At 37.0% G+C, this 20,837-nt stretch overlaps 1 protein-coding gene and 1 long non-coding RNA gene across 2 annotated transcripts in view; one reads left to right on the top strand and one right to left on the bottom strand.

The window, feature by feature from the left end:
• The window catches only part of DNAH14 (dynein axonemal heavy chain 14), a 417,787-nt gene that overhangs the window by 126,421 nt on the left and 270,529 nt on the right, over positions 1-20,837 (top strand). The window contains exons 18-20 of the mRNA XM_070602297.1: positions 11,840-12,181; positions 16,736-17,105; positions 18,654-18,844. Coding sequence (XP_070458398.1) covers positions 11,840-12,181; positions 16,736-17,105; positions 18,654-18,844 — 903 coding nt within the window. The remainder of the gene's footprint in view (positions 1-11,839; positions 12,182-16,735; positions 17,106-18,653; positions 18,845-20,837) is intronic.
• LOC139080637 (uncharacterized) overlaps positions 9,088-20,837 on the bottom strand; it is a 68,474-nt gene continuing 56,724 nt past the window's right edge. Inside the window, exon 3 of the long non-coding RNA XR_011535306.1 lies at positions 9,088-14,588. This is a non-coding gene — a long non-coding RNA (uncharacterized lncRNA). The remainder of the gene's footprint in view (positions 14,589-20,837) is intronic.

Here is a 20,837-nt window from a genome sequence, read left to right as displayed (position 1 = left end):
CACCCAACACAGGAGCACCAAAATTTGTAAAGCAACTCTTAATAGAACTAAAAGAAGACATCAACAACAATACAATAATAGTAGGGGACCTCAACACACCATTAACACCAATGGACAGAACATCCAGACAGAAAATCAACAAGGAAATAATAGAATTAAATGAAAAATTAGACCAGATGGACTTAATATATATAGAACACTTCATCCAAAAACAGCAGGTTACACATTCTTCTAAAGTGCACATGGAACATTCTCAAGGATTGACCATATTTTGGGAAACAAAGCAAACATCAATAAATACAAGAGAGTTGAAATAATATCAAGCATGTTTTCTGATCATAATGCTATTAAACTAGAAATCAGCTACAAGAAAAAAGCAGAGAAAGGTGCAAAAATGTGGAGACTAAACAACACGCTTTTGAACAAACAATGGATCATTGAAGAAATTAAAGAAGAAATCAAATATTATCTGGAGACAAATGAAAATGAGAACACGACATACCAAATCATTTGGGATGCAGCAAAAGCAGTCCTAAGAGGGAAATTCATCGCAATACAGGCTCACCTCAATAAACAAGAAAAAGCTCACATAAGCAACCTCAAATGACACCTAACAGAACTAGAAAAAGAAGAACAAACAAAGCCAAGAGTCAGTAGAAGGAGGGAAACAATAAAAACTAGAGCAGAAATAAACGATATTGAAACAAAAAAAGACAATAGAAAGGATCAATGAAACAAAGAGTTGGTTCTTCGAAAGAATTAACAAAATTGGCAAACCCTTAGCCAGACTCACCAAGAAAAGAGAGAAATCGCAAATAAATAAAATTAGGAATGAGAGAGGAGAAATCACAACAGATACCAATGAAATACAAGAGATCATAAGACAATACTATGAAAAGCTATATGCCAACAAATTGAACAACCTGGAAGAAATGGACAAATTCCTAGACTCCTACAATCTCCCCAAACTGAATCAGGAGGAAATGGAGAATCTGAATAGGCCAGTCACAAGTAAGGAAATAGAAACAGTAATCAAAAACCTCCCCAAAAATAAGAGTCCAGGACCAGACAGCTTCTCTGGAGAATTCTACCAAACATTCAAAGAAGACTTAATACCTATTCTTCTCAAACTGTTCCAGAAAATTGAGAAAGATGGAGTACGCCCTAACACATTCTATGACGCCAACATCACTCTGATCCCCAAACCTGACAAGGACAACACAAAGAAGGAGAACTACAGGCCGATATCACTGATGAACATAGATGCAAAAATCCTCAACAAAATTTTGGCAAACCGAATACAGCAATACATCAAAAAGATTATACACCATGATCAAGTGGGATTTATACCAGGGACACAGGGATGGTTCAACATCCGCAAGTCAATCAACATGATACACTACATCAACAAAATGAAAAACGAAAACCACATGATCATCTCAATAGATGCAGAGAAAGCATTCGACAAGATCCAACACCCATTTATGATAAAAACTCTCAATAAAATGGGTATAGAAGGAAAGTACCTCAACATAATAAAGACCATATATGACAGCTCCACAGCCAACATCATACTCAATGGACAAAAAGTGAAAGCCATCCCTCTGAGGACAGGAACAAGACAAGGGTGCCCACTTTCACCACTCCTATTCAACATAGTACTGGAGGTGCTGGCCAGAGCAATTCGGCAGGAAAAAGAAATAAAAGGAATCCTAATAGGTAACGAAGAAGTAAAACTCTTGCTGTTTGCAGACGACATGATCTTATATCTAGAAAACCCCAAATAATCCATAGAAAAACTATTAGAAATAATCAACAACTACAGCAAAGTAGCAGGGTATAAAATTAACGTGCATAAATCAGTAGCATTTCTATACACTAACAATGAACTAACAGAAAAAGAACTCAAGAACTCAATCCCATTCACAATCGCAACGAAAAGAATAAAATACCTTGGGATAAACTTAACCAAGGAAGTGAAGGATCTATACAATGAAAACTACAAGACTTTCTTGAAAGAAATTGACGATGACATAAAGAGATGGAAAGACATTCCATGCACATGGATTGGAAGAATAAACATAGTTAAAATGTCCATACTACCTAAAGCAATATACAGATTCAGTGCTATCCCAATCAGAATCCCAATGACATTCTTTACAGAAATTGAACAAAGAATCCTGAAATTCATATGGGGCAACAAAAGACCGCAAATTGCTAAAGCAATCCTGAGCAAGAAAAACAAAGCCGGCGGAATCACAATCCCCAATTTCAAAACATACTACAAAGCTACAGTGATCAAAACAGCATGGTACTGGTACAAAAACAGGTCCACAGATCAATGGAACAGAAATGAAAGCCCAGAGATAAAACCACACATCTATGGACAGCTAATTTTCGACAAAGGAGCAGAGGGCCTACAATAGAGAAAAGAAAGTCTCTTCAACAAATGGTGCTGGGAAAACTGGACAGCCACATGCAAAAGATTGAAAATTGACCACTCTTTTTCAACACACACCAAAATAAACTCAAAATGGATCAAAGACCTAAAGATTAGGCCTGAGACAATAAGTCTTTTGGAAGAGAATATAGGCAGTACACTCTTTGACATCAGTTTCAAAAGAATGTTTTTGGACACTATAACTCCTCAGTTGAGGGAAACAATAGAAAGAATAAACAAATGGGACTTCATCAGACTAAAGAGCTTCTTCAAGGCAAGGGAAAACAGGATTGAAACAAAAAACAGCTCACTAATTGGGAAAAAATATTTACAAGCCACTTATCCGACAAAGGGTTAATCTCCATCATATACAAAGAACTCACACTGCCTAACAACAAAAAAACAAACAACCCGATCAAAAAATGGGCAGAGGACATGAACAGACATTTCTCAAAAGAAGATATGAATATGGCCAATAGACACATGAAAAGATGTTCATCATCGCTAATCATCAGGGAAATGGAAATCAAAACTACACTAAGAGATCACCTTACACCCGTTAGATTGGCAAAAACATCCAAAACCAAGAGCGACAAATGTTGGAGAGGTTGTCGAGAAAAAGGAACCCTCATACACTGTTGGTGGGAATGCAAACTGGTATAGCCACTATGGAAAACAGTATGGAGATTTCTCAAAAAGTTAAAAATAGAAATACCCTATGACCCAGCCATCCCATTACTGGGTATCTATCCTAAGAACCTGAAATCAGAAATCTCAAGAGTCCGTTGCACCCCTATGTTCATCGCAGCATTATTTACAATAGCCAAGACGTAGAACCAACCTACATGCCCAGAAACTGATGATTGGATAAAGAAGATGTGGTATATATACACAATGGAATACTACTCAGCCATAAAAAAAGACAAAATTGGCCCATTCACAACAACATGGATGGACCTCGAGGGTATTATGTTAAGTGAAATAAGCCAGTCAGAGAAAGACGAACTCTATATGACTCCACTCATAGGTGGAAGTTAGTATATTGATAAGGAGATCTGATCGGTGGTTACCAGGGAAAAGGGGGGGTGGGGGGAGGGCACAAAGGGGGAAGTGGTGTACCCACAACATGACTAACAAAAATGTACAACTGAAATCTCACAAGGTTGTAATCTATCATAACATTAATAAAAAAAAAAAAGGCCGAATACACATTCTTCTCAAGTACATATGGAACATTCTCAGAGATAGACCATATGTTTGGAAACAAGGCAACCCTCAATAAATTTAAGAAGATTGAAATCATATGAAGCATCTATTTTGACCATAATGCTATGAAACTAGAAATCAGCTACAAGAAAAAAGCTGTGAAAAGACAAATATGGTGAGATTAAACAACATGCTACTGAACAACCAATGGATCATAGAAGAAATTAAAATAGAAATCATAAAATATCTGGAGACAAATGAAAATGAAAGTACACCATACCAACTCATATGGGATGCACTACAAGTGGTACTAAGAGCGAAATTCATAGCAATACAGGCCCACTTTAACAAACAAGAAAAATCTCAAATAAGCAATCTTAAACTACAAGTATCAGAAGTAGAAAAAGAAGAACAAAGAAAGCCCAAAGTCAACAGAAGGAGAGAAATAATTAAATTAGAGCAGCAATAAATGAAATTTAAAAAACAGTAGAAAGGATCAGTGAAACAATGAGCTGGTTCTTTGAGAAGATAAACAAAATTGACAAACCTTTAGCCAGACTTGCTAAGGAAAAAGAGAGAAGCCTCAAATAAATAAAATTAGAAATTAAAGAGGAGAAATTACAATGGATACCACAGAAATACAAAGGATTATAAGAGAATAATATGAAAAACTATATGCCAACAAATTGGACAATGTAGAACAAATGGATAAATTATTAGACTCATACAACCTCCCAACTGAATCAGGAAGAAATAGAGAATCTGAACAGACCAATCACAAGTAAAGAAATTGAAACAGTAATCAGAAACCTCTGAAAAAAACAGAGGTCCAGGACCAGATGCCTTCTCTGGAGAATTCTACCAAACATTCAATGAAGATTTAATACCTCCCCTTCTAAAACTATTACAAAAAGTTGAAGAAGATAGAACATTTCCTAACACATTTTCTGAGGCCAACATCACCCTGATCCTAAAGCCAGACAAGGACAACACAAAGAAAGAAAATTACAGGCCAATATCATTGATGAACATAGATGCAAAAATCCTCAAAAACTATTGGCAAAGCAAATACAGCAATACATTGAAAGGATCCTACACCATGATCAAGTGGGATTTATACCAGGGATGCAGGGATGGTTCGACCTCCACAAGTCAATCAGTGTGAAACACCACATTAACGAAATGAAGATCAAAAACTACATGATAATCTCAGTAGGGGCAGAGAAAGCATTTGACAAGATCCAACAGCCATTTGTGATAAAAACTCTCAATAAAAAGGGTATCAAAAGAAAGTACGTCAGCATAATAAAGTCCATATATGACAAACCCACAGCCAACATCATACTTAATGGGGAATAACTGAAAGCCATCCCTCTGAGAACAGGAACAAGACAAGGGTGCCCACTCTCGCCACTCTTATTTCATATAGTCCTGGAGGTTTTGGCCAGATCAATTAGGCAAGAAAAAGAAATAAGAAGGGATCCAAATAGGCAGTGAAGAAGTGAAACTCTGGTTGTTTGCAGATGACATTATTTTATATATAGAAAACCCTAAAGAATTCATCAGAAAACTCTTAGAAATAATCAACAACTGCAGCAAAGTTGCAGGGTACAAAATCAACTTACAAAATTCAGTTGCATTTCTATGCTCCAATAACGAACTAATAGCTCAACAATACAATCCCATTTACAATGACAACAAAAAGAATAAAATATCTAGGAATACATTTAACCAAGCAGGTGAAAGACCTGTACAATGAAAACTGTAAGACATTACTGAAAGAAATCGATGATGATGTAAAGAAATGGAAAGATATTCCATGCACATGGATTTGAAGAATAAACATAGTTGAAATGTCTGTACTACCTAAAGCAATCTACAGATTCAGTGCAATCCCAATCAGAATCCCACTGATATTCTTTATGGAAATAGAAGAAAGAATCCTAAAATTGACATAGGGCAACAAAAAACCCCAAATAACTAAAGCAACCCTGAGGAAAAAGAACAAAGCTGGAGGCATCACAATCCCTAACTTTAAAGTATACTACAAAGCTATAGTAATCAAAACAGCATGGTACTGGTACAAAAACAGATACACAGATCAATGGAACAGAATTCAAAGCCTAGAAATAAAATCACACATCTGTGGACAGCTAATCTTCAACGTAGGGGCTAAGAACATACAATGGAGAAAGGAAAGTCTCTTCAGTAAGTGGTGTTTGGAAAACTGGACAGCCACATTCAAAAGAATGAAAGTAGACCATTAGTTTTCACCATACACAAAAATTAACTCAATGTAGATTAAAGATTTGAAGGTAAGATGTGAAACCATAAAACTCCTAGAAGAAAATATAGGCAGTATACTCGTTGATGTTGGTTTTAGAAGGATCTTTTCAAATACTGTCTACTTGGGCAAGGGAAACAAAAGAAAAAAAAAAAACAAATGGGACTTCATCAGATTAAAGAGCTTCTTCAAGGCAAAGGAAACCATGAACAAAATGAAGAGACAACCCACTAACACTAACTGGGAAAATATATTTGGAAATCATATATCTGATAAGTGGTTAATCTCCAAAATACATAAAGAACACACACAACTCAACAACAAAAAAACAAACAACTGGATCAAAAAATGGGCAGAAGTTATGAACAGACATTTTTCCAAAGAAGATATACAGATGGCCAATTGGCACATGAAAAGATGTTCAGCATCACTAATCATCAGAGAAATGCAAATCAAAACTACACTGAGATATCACCTTACACCTGTTAGAATGGCTATAATCACCAAGACGAAAAATAACAAGTGTTTGAGAGGATGTGGAGAAAAGGGAACCATCATACACTGCTGGTGGGAATGCCAACTAGTGCAGCCAGTATGGAAAACAGTATGGAGATTTCTCAAAAAAATTAAAAATAGAATACCATATGACCCAGCTATCCCACTACTTGGTATTTATCCAAAGAACTTGAAATCAACAATTCAAAGAGACTTACGCACCCCTGTGTTCACTGCAGCATTATTCACAATAGCCAAGGTGTGGAAGCGCCCAAGTGCCCTTTGACTGATGAATGGATAAAGAACACACACACACACACACACACACCCCATGGACTACTACTAGCCATAAAGAAAGACAAAATCACCCCATTTGCAACAACATAGATGGCCCTTGAGGGTATTGTGTTAAGTGAAATAAGCCAGATAGAGAAAGACAAGCATATGATTTCACTCACATATGGAAGAAAAACACACACACGGACGAGGAGAACAGATTAGTAGTTACCAGAAGGGAAGGGAATTGGGGAATGGGCATAAGGGGTAAATGAGCACATATATGTAGTGATGGACAAATAATAATATACAACTGAAATTTCACAATGTTACAAACTATTATGACCTCAATAAAAAAGTTGCTTAGTCAGAACTTCATAGTTGATAAGGAAACATTTAAACAACAGAAAAATTGGCCTAAAAAGGATCAAGCTGATCTTCAGATAACTACCTCACAAAATGAAGGACAGTACTCTTTAAAGAAAGACAACAAAAATCAGACGTATAACACATAGAATTAATAATGCCTGGCTTTAATAAGAAATCACTAAATATTCCAAGAAGGAGTGACCCAGAACTAGGAGAAAGAAGACATCACTAGAAACAGACCTAGAAATAAGAAAACTGAAATACCAGACAAAGACATTAAAGAACCAAATGGAACTTAAAAAGATGAAAATACAATATCTTTAATGGAAATTTTACTTCATGAGATTAATAGCAGATTAGACACTACAGGAGAAAAATCTGAACTTGAAGAAATAGCAATACAATCTATCACAAAAGGAGCACAGAGAGGGAAAAAGACTAAGAAACAAAACAGAAACATAGCCTCAGTGGCCGGTGGAATAATACCAAGAGGTCTATCATATGTGTAATTGTAGTTTCACAAGGAAAAGAGAGAGGGAGGGACAGAAAAAATATCTGAAGAAAAATGAAATAATTTCCAAATTTTATGAAAAGTATAAACCAAAAGATTTGAGAAACTCAATGAAATCGAAACATAGAAAACAGCAAGAGCATAATCAAGTTACTGAAAGCCAGTGATAAATAGAAAATCTTAAAAGCATTAAGAAAAAAAGATAGGTAAAGGATAAGAAACAGAAAAAAATATCACAGACTTTTGAGAAATTATGCACACAAAAGACAATGCAATAACATCTTTAAAAAGAGAAAAACCTTTGGAATACAGTCGTGTGCTACAAAACAACCTTTTGGTCAATGATGGACTGCATATACAATGGTGGTCCCATAAGATTAGTGCCAAATAGCCTAGGTGTGTAGTAGGCTGTGCCACCTAGGTTTGTGTAAGTGCTGTGAGGGAGGAAGAAATTTTCTTCTACCCTTGTAGACTCTTCTGCCTGGTCTAAGAATTAAATTGATGTGAGACAGATTAACGGGAAAAACAAACAAAAGTTTAATTACATGGGAGAAATTCAGGAAAACCAAGTGACTCACTAAAATGGCTGAAACCCTCACTTTAAATACCGTCCTCAGAGAAAGACAAAAGATGTTGGAGGTGGCAGAGTCAGGGACTTCAAAGGGAAGGAAAGCAATTCACATGTAGGTGAAAAGGAGCGAATGTTTGGGAAACAAGTGTTTGGCTGCACAGAGAAACAGAACACAGAGGGGAGCACAACAACAGGCTTTTCCAGGCTCCTCCCTGTCTGCCACCTAGTTAATGTGATGCTAAGGTTATGCTTGCTTCCTGAGACAGGTTTATTTATCTGAATTCTTTTAGGCAGTTAAGGGAGAGGTAACAAGAAAAACTTTCTGAGTCTTTTGTTTCTTAAAAAAAATCAGTCTAAAATAATCCTCAAGTTCAAGAGACACATTTTGGGGTGGCAAATTTTGTTCCCCTTCAATGTACTCTATGATGTTCACACAATGACAAAAATTGCCTGATGACATGTTTCTCAGAATGTATCCCTGTCATTAAGTGACACGTTACTGTATGTACATCTAACACGGGATTGGTATCCAGAATAGATAAACTTATAAAAGTCAAAACACTCAGTAAAAATAATAAACCACTCAACAAAAAATGGGCAAAACGTCTGAACAGACACTTCACAAAAGAAGATGGCCAATAAGTACAAAATATGCTAAATATCAGTCATCAGGGAAATGCACATCAAAACTGCAATGAGATCCCACTACACATCCATTGAAAGTGGCTAAAATTAAAAAGACTGACAAAGCAAGTGCTGACTAAGATGTGGAGGAACAAGAACTTTCATACATTGCTGGTGAGAAAGCAGAATGGTACAGCCACTTTGGAAAACTGGCCATTTCTTATAAGTTAAATTTTCACTTACTATTCAACACAGCAGTCCCACTCCACATCATTTACGTACAAGAAATTAAAACAAAGCCACACAAAGACTTGTACTCAAATAGTCAAAGAAGCTTTACTTCACAAGTCCCAAAACCTGGAAACAATCCAAATGTCTATCAAAAGGTGAATAGATAAAATATTGGAATATTAATGCATTGGAATATTATTCAGCAATAAAAAGGAATGGGATCCTGCTACACACAACAACTTGAATCTCGAAACCATGTTGAGCAAAAGTAGCCAAAGGAGTCCTACTATATGATTCCATATATATCAAACTTGGCAAATACAGATTTAATCTGCAGCAGCAACGACAGACAGGTGGCCTTCTGAGGCAGGGATGGGAGGAGACTTTGGGATGGGGCACAAGGGATCTTTCCAGGGCAATGCAAGTTTTCTGTATTTTGATTATGGAGGTAATTACACAGGTGTATAAATGTGTTAAAACTCACCATATCACCATAATGTACAATTAACATTTTTAATGTAAATTATGCTTCGATGCAATTGACTTTTTTTATTAATCCTGGCTCTTCCATTTGCTATTTGAAAAACTTAGTTAATCCTTATCCTCTCTGTACCTCAGTTTCTTTATCTGTAAATTGGGGATAATATTAGTAACTAACCTAGGGTGGATGTGGGAATTAAATGAGTCAATGATTGTACAGCTCTTAAACACTTTCTGGCACGTAGTGAACACTATGTATGTGTGAGTTCCTATGAGCCAAATTTCTACAGTCAGAAGAACCATGGTTTTTAGTTCCAGAAAGCTGTTTCTGAGCTCTAAGTTTTTAGGGACCTGTTGTGAAAGTTCCCTTTATTCGTCCTCTCTCTGGCTGCTGCATGTCCCCAGGTGTGTTTGTATCTCCTGAGGCTTTTGGTAACTTCCTTTTATGTGGTTAAGGAAATTCTCTTATTTTGATGAGTTCCTAATTTGATAGTTTTTTAAATCCCAAATGAATTTTATCAAATGCTTATTCTGCATTTAATGAGATAATCATGCAGTTGTTTTCATTTAACCTTTTCATGTGAGTAGTTACATTAATTGACTGTCTAAGGTTATCTCACATCCAGATTGAGAGATTTAGCTTCCCGCATGCGCATACGTATATGTTATTTTTAAGATTTTTGCACTTACGCTTGCAAGTGAAATCGGCCTGTGATTTTCTCTCTTTTACCATCCTTTATCTGTATTTGGTATCAATGTAGTACTAGTGACAAAGGAAGTTTGAGTATATTTCAACTTTTTCTACTCTCTCTATTTCGCAAAATTGGAATTACCAGTTTTCTTTGTGATATGGATCCATATTTTAAAATATTTTTTTCCAGAATTTAATTGGGATTTGTAGTTGGGGTTAAGATAGTTGTGTTTACTCAGTCGTCTGTTTTGATCATTTTCTATCACATGTGGCAGGCACCATTATTTTATTTGATCCTCAAAACTACAGACGAGGACACCAAGTTTATAAAGTAAAGCAGGGGCCAGCCCGGTGGCACAGCGGTTAAATGTGCACGTTCCCGCTTTGGCAGCCCGGGGGTCACCAGTTCAAATCCGGGGTGAGGACATGGCACCACTTGGCAAGCTATGCTGTGGTAGGCGTCCCACATATAAAGTGGAGGAAGATGGGTGTGGATGTTAGCTCAGGGCCAGGGAAGGAAGACTGGCAGCACTAAGGTCAGGGCTAATCTTCCTCAAAAAAAGAAGAAGAAGAAGAAAGAAGAAAGTAAACCAAACCGCTTAGGTTCACACAGTTAGTAAATAGCGGAGCTGAGATTCAAACACTAGCCTCTCTGATTTTAAAGCCTGGTCATATGAATTCTGTGACAAAAGTGTGTCTGTAAGAGTGTGTTCATGCATACACACACAACCCCACACCTCCCATAGTGAAATTTCTGATGGGTTAACAGTAGTTATCACTGGGTGATGGAATAATAGGTTTTTTAAACATTTTTTGTATTACAGTTTTTGCATGAATATCTATTACTTTTATAATCAAATAGAATAAAGTGTTTGAAAACGTAGAGACATATACAGGCAATTAATTCAAGACTGTGAAATTGAAAATTGAGGTGACACTGATTCCAAAATTATGCATCAGTATCATTAAGAGCCCTTGAAACATGAGGAAACAATATGATAAAAGTGAAATTTGAGTATAGAAATGCAATTATTTTGAAAATTTTGTGGACTTATATACATATGCTTATAAAAAGTATGGATGTTATACACATACTTATATTGAATACATATACTTATAATGGATACAAACAGGATTTGGAATCCAGTTTGGGTTTGAATCATAGCTCTGTAAGCCACTAAATTTCTGATCTTAGGCAGATTAATCCTTCTGAAACTCAGTTTCCTCCTGTGCAAACTAGAGAAAATCATATAATTAGCAAACATGCTTTCAAAACAAGGTGAGATCATGTATATAAAGAACCCAGCAGAGAAATGCTCAAAAAGTGGTTGCACTTATTATGCACTGTTCACATTTCAGTCATACCCTTGCTATTGCTATTACATTTATTTCTTATAAACAAAATTATTCATAACAGTACTTCTTTTATGCCTTAGTAGCATTTATTTTATGTGTAAAGAACATTCAAGTTCGTTCTGTTAACAGTAAAAAGGATTGGATCATGTTAATGCCCTAGTATTTAAACAATAGTCTAGATGATGTCTTCATTGTTTTCTGAAATTATAATTATGTAAGATAGTCAGATATTAAAAAGAATAATTAGTCTTCTAAGATAGTGAAAAATCAGTATATAATTATAATTGACATGTTAATAATTTCAGGTTGTAGAATCATCATTGCAAAAGCTGGAATGTGACCCCACCGAAATAGAAGAATTTGTAGAATATTTTAATTTTTTGGATGCGATTTCCTCAGACATATGTAAATTAGAAAAAGAGTACACCACGATTGCTCAGCTGTATTCTGTTGTGAGGTATTACCAGATCTATATTTCAGAAGAGCAAGTTGCCATATATAAAATCCTTCTTATGAAGTTTGGTCAACTAAAAACTTCTATGAAGTTGAGTAAAACAAACCGAGACGCTGCCATTACTAAATTCAGAGACAATCTGGAGGTGTGCATCATGGGTCTGCGGGGGGACCTTGCGGATTTAAAAGCCAAAGTAAGTTTGCATTTTCCATTAAAAATCAGTTTAAGGGGCCGGCCCTGCGGCCGAGTGGTGATGTTCGCGTGCTCCGCTACAGGTAGCCCAGTGTTTTGTGGGTTCGAATCCTGGGTGCGGACATGGTACCGCTCATCAAGCCACGTTGAGGTGGCGTCCCACATGCCACAACTAGAAGGACCCACAACTAAGAATATACAACTGTGTACCGGGGGGCTTTGGGGAGAAAAAGGAAAAAAAAAAATTAAAAAAAAATCAGCTTGATCTTAGTCTCTTATAAGTCTAAGCCTGTAGGTATTTTCTTTCTGTGAACTCAAGGTAAATCATTTAACCCAAGTATTCTTAACCTGGAATCCACAGACAGAATTTGAGTGATTTGGAATTTGAATGGGAAGTAAATTTACATGTGTGTTTTCACTAACGTAGCTGAAATTTAGCATTTTCTTCAAATATGAATGAATGTAGACAACAAACAACAGCAAAGCTGGTGACTTTTTCCAGACTTCAAAAGTCTGCCAAAGGGGGTCCAGAGCATAAAAAGGGCTGAGAACCCTGAAACCTTTCTGGGCCTTAGGCTAGGCCAGGTGGTAGTGATGGTTCCAACCTCACTCACCTATCATGAGGAGCAAACTCTACAATAAGCGCCTAACATTGACTGAGCCTGTACCACGTGTCGTAACTATGCCAGATGCCTTGCATCTACCTGAAAACAGAAAGACAGAAACCCCCTGAGATTTAAAGAGGTTCAGTAACTTGCTTAAGATCACACAGCAAGTGAGACCCAGTGCTCCAGAAACCTTGCTTCTCACCATCCCTCTGTCCTCATCACCATTACAAGTTATCATATTCATTCAATATATTTTGGGTATCTAATATGCATTAGGCACTGTGTTATTTGTTGCAATTAATCGTTTTTTCAATTTCCCTGTCTATACAGTTGATCTACACTGTTTCACACAGAATGAAGATGAAAAATAGTCATATCAAAGTACTTGATGCACATATCCGATTACAGTCTTTAACATACTACTAGAAATTTACAGACACACACACATGAATGTTTCTAGTTCACCCTATTGATATTTGTTAAGTGTATTAGGTTGGACACTGACTGAAATGGAGATCTGTGTTGCATTGTTTATTGGCGAGTGCTTGTGGCAACAATGTGAGAGACTGAGGGAATCAAGACTGGACAGAGGGAGAAGTGGAACTGTAGTGTGATTGCCACAAAGGATTCAAAGGATCCTATGGAAATCTGTAGAACTGGGATGACTCTGCAGAGTTATCCTGAATGCAGGCAAGAGGGCTGGGCCTTTATACCTCCACCATGGACCTGCAGAGGGGGTGTAATCTTGGATGACTTAGCTCTTTTCAGCCAAGGGCAATTGCTGGGGTGGGACTCAGCTATGCAAGTTAAGCATCCATCTTCAAGTTCACTGATTCTTTCCTCTATCATTTCCACCCTGCAACTGAGCCAAATCTGGTGAGCTTTTATTTTTGTTTATGTTTTTCAGTTCTAAAATTTCCATTTGGTTCTTCTTTATGTCTTTTTATTTTTCTTTGCTAAGACTTTCTATTTTCCCACTGGTTTCAAGAGTATTCACCATTTTTGGTGTAGCATTTTTATAATACCTACTTTAAATTCTTTGTCATATAATTCTAACAACTGTATCATCAGGTATTGGTATCTGTTGATTATCTTTTCCTATGCAAGTTGAAGTTTTCCTGATATTTTTGTATACTGAGTAATTTTGTATTACATATTTTGGATTAAATGTTGTGTTATAAGACTCTATGTCTTATTTAAATCCCAAAGAATGTTGATATTTTTGTTTTAGAAGGCAGTTTACCTAGTTAGGTTCAGGTCCGAAGTTCCAGCCCACTTTATTTGGGCTGTGGTTCCATCATCATTTCAGTTGTCAAAGCCTTTGCAGTGCTATTCAGATTTATACCAAGTGTGTGCCGTCCAGTGGTCAGTCTCGTAGTGGTCTGTTAGTTTAGTCTCAAAGTCTTTGATATACTGAATAGGATCAGATTCATGTGTGTGCAGCTCAGGTGAGCCCAGGAGTTCATAAACACCCTTATGCTGTCGCTTTCCAGACTGGCTGCTTTCCAGAGCATCGTTCTCTCTACAGTCTTCCCAGTATTTTAGATTCCTGGCACTCTTCTTTTCAGTCCTCTGGTTAGAAGGCTAGGGCTTGTTACTGTGCTGTGCTGTCCACTTCCGTAACTGCACCCACATCTGGGGCAAAGCAGCAGAACACAGAGAGAAAAAAATCAACAGGGTTGACCCTCCTTGGAACCACAGCTCACCAGAACAGAGGGTAGAGTTCTTCTCTCTTGAGTTTCAGCTCCTGAGGCTTTCATTGCCACCAGCTCCTACCACCACCTTGGAGTTGCTTGAGGGCTGGAGTGTGAGAGAACAGAATAAAGAGAGAGAGAGAGAGTGAAGGGGGGTCTTCTACACCTTGAGCATTTAGGAACTGTCAAAGAAAAACCAGAGTTGTACAGTAGTCAAAGCAGTAAGAACAGATTTTTATTCGGGACTGTTGCATAGGGGAAGAGAGATCTCAGGATAAAACTAGGCTCAATTCCAAATACAGTAAGGACAAGTGGAAATTTATAGCCAAGGAGTAGGGAGGTAGTCAGTGGATGGCAAATTACTAAGAGGAAACATCACAGGTAAGAAGGGTTCTGGCTAAACCTACCCAACAGGTTTCTTGCTAAAGACAGGCCAGGGCAACCAGACATCACCTGGGGATGGTGGAAGATGAGGAAGCTGATCAGACACTGAGGGTGGGGGTTCTGATTAAACTAATTTAGCAGGGTTCTTACTAAAACAAATTTTAAAAGAAAGTTCACAGATAAACCTAGGAGAAGGTTCAGAAGCCAACGTGCTTTGGTTAAGCAAAGAATCTTTGTCAGAACCTTTCTTGCTCTCAAGTCAGGACTAGTAGGTTCTCCTGGAGTTCTCACGGTTTGTGCCTGCTGAAACTTCTTCTCGGGTTCTGTACAATGAGCTTAGCTCAGGGAATGTGGAAAGAAAAAATGGTAAGTTCACTGCTAATGTGGTGGCACTTCAAATTACCATCTTCTTCCCCAATGTGCCTTCTACGATTTACTTTCAGATTCCTTCATGTATTCTGTCAAGGGTTTATAGCTGTATTCATTGGGAGAGACAGAGTGGGGCATATTTATTTCATCTTCTGACTTCAATTGTATAACCTTTCAAACTATTTCATTTATATACTTGATGGCTGAGATCATTCTGTGAAGATCTCAGTTTGAAGACTGCTGATAGGATTGGCTTAACTTTACCTTGACACCATCTAAGCTAGTAAGAGTATTTCTCCAATTGTATCCCCTCTCTCTTAAGATGGCTCATTTACAAACATAAATAAATATTAATGCATGGGATATTATGGGAGAAGCATAAGGAAAATTGTATTATATGTCCATTATATAGGCATCACTATTACAGATTATACATTAAGCCCTATCCGTTATCACAGATACTGTTTATCAATTTTATACAGCTTATCGTGTTATGATTGTAATCAGTGATTATTGGATGACCACACTACATGTAACACAATGTTACATAATTCCATGGGTTGGATTTTTTGAAAAATAAGGTAATAGAATCCAAATTCATTTATTCTTTCAACAACTTTTTTTTCCCTTTTTCTCCCCAAAGCCCCCCAGTACATAGTTGTATATTCTTCGTTGTGAGTCCTTCTAGTTGTGGCGTGTGGGATGCTGCCTCAGTGTGACTTGATGAGCAGTGCCATGTCTGCACCCAGGATTCAAACCAACAAAACACTGGGCCACCTGCAGCAGAGCGCGTGAACTTAACCCCTCGGCCACGGGGCCAGCACCTCAACAACTTTTTAATAAACAACTCCTTTGTACATTTTGGTGTACTGGGTTCTAAGAGATGTACAAAAATAAATTAATGAAACTATTCTTAATCTTGAGAAGGATAAATTATAAACATTTAGTAGGAGAGAAGTCAGGGCAAAATTTTACTTATAACCCTCTTTGTAGATCATTGTTGCAAATGTCCACAATTTCATGTAACAGTAAAACTCAAATACAAGGCAGCATGTGACAAGCATCATAAAAATAATACCAAGTTTAACAGAATCAGAAAAAGGCAGTGAGTTTTGGAGTTAGGCTGCCATAGAGCCATACTTTGGAACCTCCATGGTAAGCATATGATGATGGGAAAATGATTTATAACCTCAGAACTTCCTTGAAAAATTGGGAAAAATATTAACTATCTTTCAAGATTGTTGTATGGATTTAGTAAATTAGGTAATATGTTACCACAGTGTCTGACATAGAGAAAGTACACAATAAATTATAGATATGGTGGCAATAATCATCAAATAATTTAAATTAATCATAAACACAAATAAATTAGGACAATCTTTTCAGATGATGATGGCAATAATGTTTCTTAAGGCTTAGATTACATACTGAAATGCTCAATAAACATGTTTAAGTTCTGAATGTTATGATCTCTTAGACTGTCTTACTGTTATTTTGTAGATAAGAACTCCTGTTCTGTTATGTGCTGGTACACAAGTGTCAACAGCAATGGAAATGATCCACACTCTCTCAGAGGAAGCCACAAGTTTAGCTAACAAAGCTAGAACATATTCAAACTACCAGGATTCTTTCCATGATGCCCAATCTCAAATGTGTTCTCTTAATATGGAAGAGATTACACAGATTGTGCTTTCTGACGTCTCTGACATTGAATATGACTTAACCTTGAGGAAACTATTATGGGATGCACAAGAGGAATGGGGAACACTCTTTTGGGAATGGAGGAGTAGTACTCTTCATAGGATTGACATAGAATCAGTACAGAGAAGTGTTTCAAAATGGATGCACATAATCTTTATACTAGAAAAAGGTAAAAGTGTCTTTCTCAAGTTTCCCCACCTAGGATTACACACAAATTGTCCTCTGGGCCAGCAAGTTCACTGTCCTTGGCCTTGTTTCTTTACCTGTTCCCAAGGGTTGACCATTAATACCTGGAGAGACCGTATTGGAGTATAGGTAAGAATCATTTCCTGAGGCAAGAGAGAGATTTGCAAAAAAATTTTTTAAGTAATTAATAACAGTTTTTGTATCCTTTAAAAGTTGGTTCCCTAGGTAGAACCCTAGACACTTCACGATGATTCTGCCTCTTCTAAGGGCCAGAGATGTTTAGATGATAAGGGCCTACGTGCAGAATCTTTTCCCAAATCCTCACTGGGTATGCTTATAGTATCCTTTGGGCAGGGGGGAAACAGCTAAGAAGTCATTTTGAGAAGTTTCCCTTCTGCTGATCATCAAATTTGAAATCTTGCCAACGCAGAGATGCTGTCCTGTGTGAGCAGTTCTCTAAGATCATATCCTTTCCAAAAGCAAGGTTTGCTTCCTCCTGGCAGAGAATGTTTTTCCTTTTTAAACACCTCCCTTTTCTCTCAGCTCTCCTTCAAGCTACAATTTCCTCTCCAAAAAAAGTTTCCTCTTAGAAAAGTTTAGAAAAGAGAAAAATTAGGGACAAATTACCCACAGTCTCAGTGCTTTAACATAACACTCGTTTGTGCATTTTCTCTCAATATTTTGTCCTATGTCTGTTTTGGAGAACAGTGTATGAAGAAACAAGTAGACAATACCTTCGTTTAATCATCATTTCCCATATAAAATCTTGCTATTTGCCAAAGCGTAGACTTGCAGAAACCAGTTATTTTCTTGTCTTTTTATTTAACCAGATCTTCAAAAACATTTTGTTATTTGACATGGTTTTATAATAGAAGCCCCATCTATACAAACTGGGTATTCAAGAATATGGGATAGTTTTCAGTTCTCCTGAGTTCCCAACTTTGGCTATTCCTCTGCCCCTCCCGCTTTCTTTTATAAGTTGAATAAAAAGGTGGTAAGAGTTGAAGCTTCAACTGCATAGATTTTGAGTCCTCTTCCTCAATGGTTTGTCAGTGCCAGAGGACAGACTAGTGCTGGTCTATGGCAAAGTTTTTACCTACCTTTACTACATTTCAGTATTAAAATATTTTCTTTGTGAAATGATGGTGACATTTTTTCCTTTGATGTTCTTCCTTACTGAGCAGAATTTAAAAGCCTAGTCTTTTGAATGTGTATGTGTGTACCCATCTGTCTGTATATCAGTCTTCTCAGTGAAAATCTGGGAAACCATGTGGGAGCTTGCTATCCCTAGTATCAAACTTTCCAAGATAACTTGACTCTGATGGTCTTGAGTTTTAACCACCAGTCCTGATAACTATTCCTCTTTATTTTGTAGTTGATTCTTAGGGGAGGGTGATATTAATAAAACTCATTAATTTAGTGCAGGCTAATAACTGATAAAGTAATATTACATTAAACCGCAAATTTATTTTCTGGTTTTAAAAATATGATGAAGATATCATAAGCCTACTGACCCACTGCTGCTTTATAGGTTTACCTAGAAACGACATGGTAACACGTCTTAAGGAATCAGTGAAAGATTTTAAACAAGAGCTGCCTATCATCACAGCTCTAGGAAACCCCTGTCTCAAGCCAAGGCATTGGGAAGCTCTCCAGGAGATGATTGGAAAGTCAATTTCTCTTGATAAAAACTGTACAGTAGAGGATCTTCTGGCGCTCAAGGTAAATTAAAATAGTGGAAAAAAACAGGTTGAAATACCAGAGGTGTCAATTTTAAGTAGGCAAGTAAATCTACAAGGAATAGGAATTAGAAAAGGAAGAAGTTTGTCAAATGTCTGGAAAATAGGAGTAAATTAGTAGCTGATAGACAATAGGAATTATGTTTAATTGGAGATATTGGGTAAGCCATTCATTATGCCATTATTATCTAGATGATTAGAAAACAGTAGTACTGGTTTTCATATGTGACAAATGAAATTAGTGTCTTATTATTTAACAGTGCTACTTCTTATAGAGAATCCATTTTATAGGAATAGAAAAATAAAGACTACTGTATATATTAAAAGCATATTAGGATAACCCTACCAATAACTTGATATTATATTTAAACTACAGAATTAGCAGCTATTTGATTTGGCATGCAGGTTTTGCTATAAAAATAGAATTTCCCCATGATTTTCCAAGTTAAAATGTTTCTATTTTCATGCTTAGCTTATAATAAGCTTCATTTATGTTCCATGTTTCATAGTTGACAGTGTCTAATGTAATCAAAAATAGTATTTTATACTTATAATTTTTTACTAAATGATCTGTTGTAATGAGGAAATGGGAAAAAATTTAAAAGAATCTAAAAAGAAGAATTTTTAAAAGATAACTTCAATTGATTTTTTTTAAAGATTGGTGCCTGAGCTAATATCTGTTGTCAGTCTTCTTTCTTTCTTCTTCTTCTTTTCCTTCTCCTTCTTCTCCTTCTTCTTCTCCCCAAAGCCCCCCAGTACATAGTTGCATATTCTAGTTGTGAGTGCCTCTGGTTGTGCTATGGGGGGTGCCGCCTCAGTATGGCCTGATGAGTGGTGCTGTGACTTCACCCAGGATCCAAACTGGTGAAACCCGAGGCCACCAAAGCAGAGCATGTGAACTTAACCACTTGGCCATGGGGCTGCCCTCCAATTGATTCTTAAAATTAGATTACGTTATATCTCCAGCCCTAACCTCAGCCTCCCTCCTGAACTCACATATCCAGTTTCCTATTCAATATCTCTGCTTGCATGTCTAAGAGATGTCTCAAAATTATGTCCAAAAATGAACTTCTCATTCTCCATCTCCCAAATTCTACTCTTCTTCTCTCTTCCCTATCTCACTTAATGGCACCTCTATTTTTTCCAATTGCTTAGGCTAAAAATCATGAAATAATCTTTGAATCTTCTCTTGCTCTCTCACTTCTCATCCCATCTGTAGCTCTCAGCCTCTCCTGGATGAGAGCCTCCTAATTGATTTATGTGCCAAGAGTGAATTCAGCAAAATATCTAGATAATTTCTGAACATATAGGTCAACGCCAATGGCTAGGTTTATTCACACCAACATTCCAAAAATCTAGCACAATTTCAATGATATTTTCATTTTCAAAGTCTTGGGTTATTGGACTCATGCCTGGGCAAGTCAAGTAATGGGTGAAATTTGGCTGACTAAGCATAGCAGCAAGCAATAAAAGTTAGAGAAGACATGCATAGAGGGATCAGCTGGTGGCATACATGGGATTGGTGACCTACAATACCTCAGAGGATTCCAGTGAGCTATCCTTACATTTCTAACATGAATAGGTTGTTTAAAAAGGAGGTCCCACACAGTTTTTGGGGGACCCAAATTAAGATAATTCAACATCTGAACAAAAATGAACAAGGTCTTCAGCCTCTAAAATGCTGTAGCCAGGAGTCAGAGGAACTCCTTCTTCTTGAGGTTAATTATTATAGTAGTCAGAGGGGATAAGCAGGTAATCAGCCTGTAATCTTAAGTGAACTCTAAGACTTCCTGGATGACTTTGATCATCCTGTAGAAATTCAACAACTTATTCAGTGTAGTGTAAGTGCCTAGATGGACAGGATTTGGCCGGGAAACTCAGCCTTCGTTTACTAAAGGATGCATATCTTAGGGTTGACTCAGAGATAGTGGTCATGCTGCAAGACTGTCCAGAACAGGCTATGATGGACGTTCATT

This window comes from Equus przewalskii, chromosome 31 (assembly GCF_037783145.1).
Source record: "Equus przewalskii isolate Varuska chromosome 31, EquPr2, whole genome shotgun sequence".
Lineage (NCBI taxonomy): Eukaryota > Metazoa > Chordata > Mammalia > Perissodactyla > Equidae > Equus > Equus przewalskii.
This window is presented reverse-complemented; position numbering and strand designations above follow the sequence as displayed.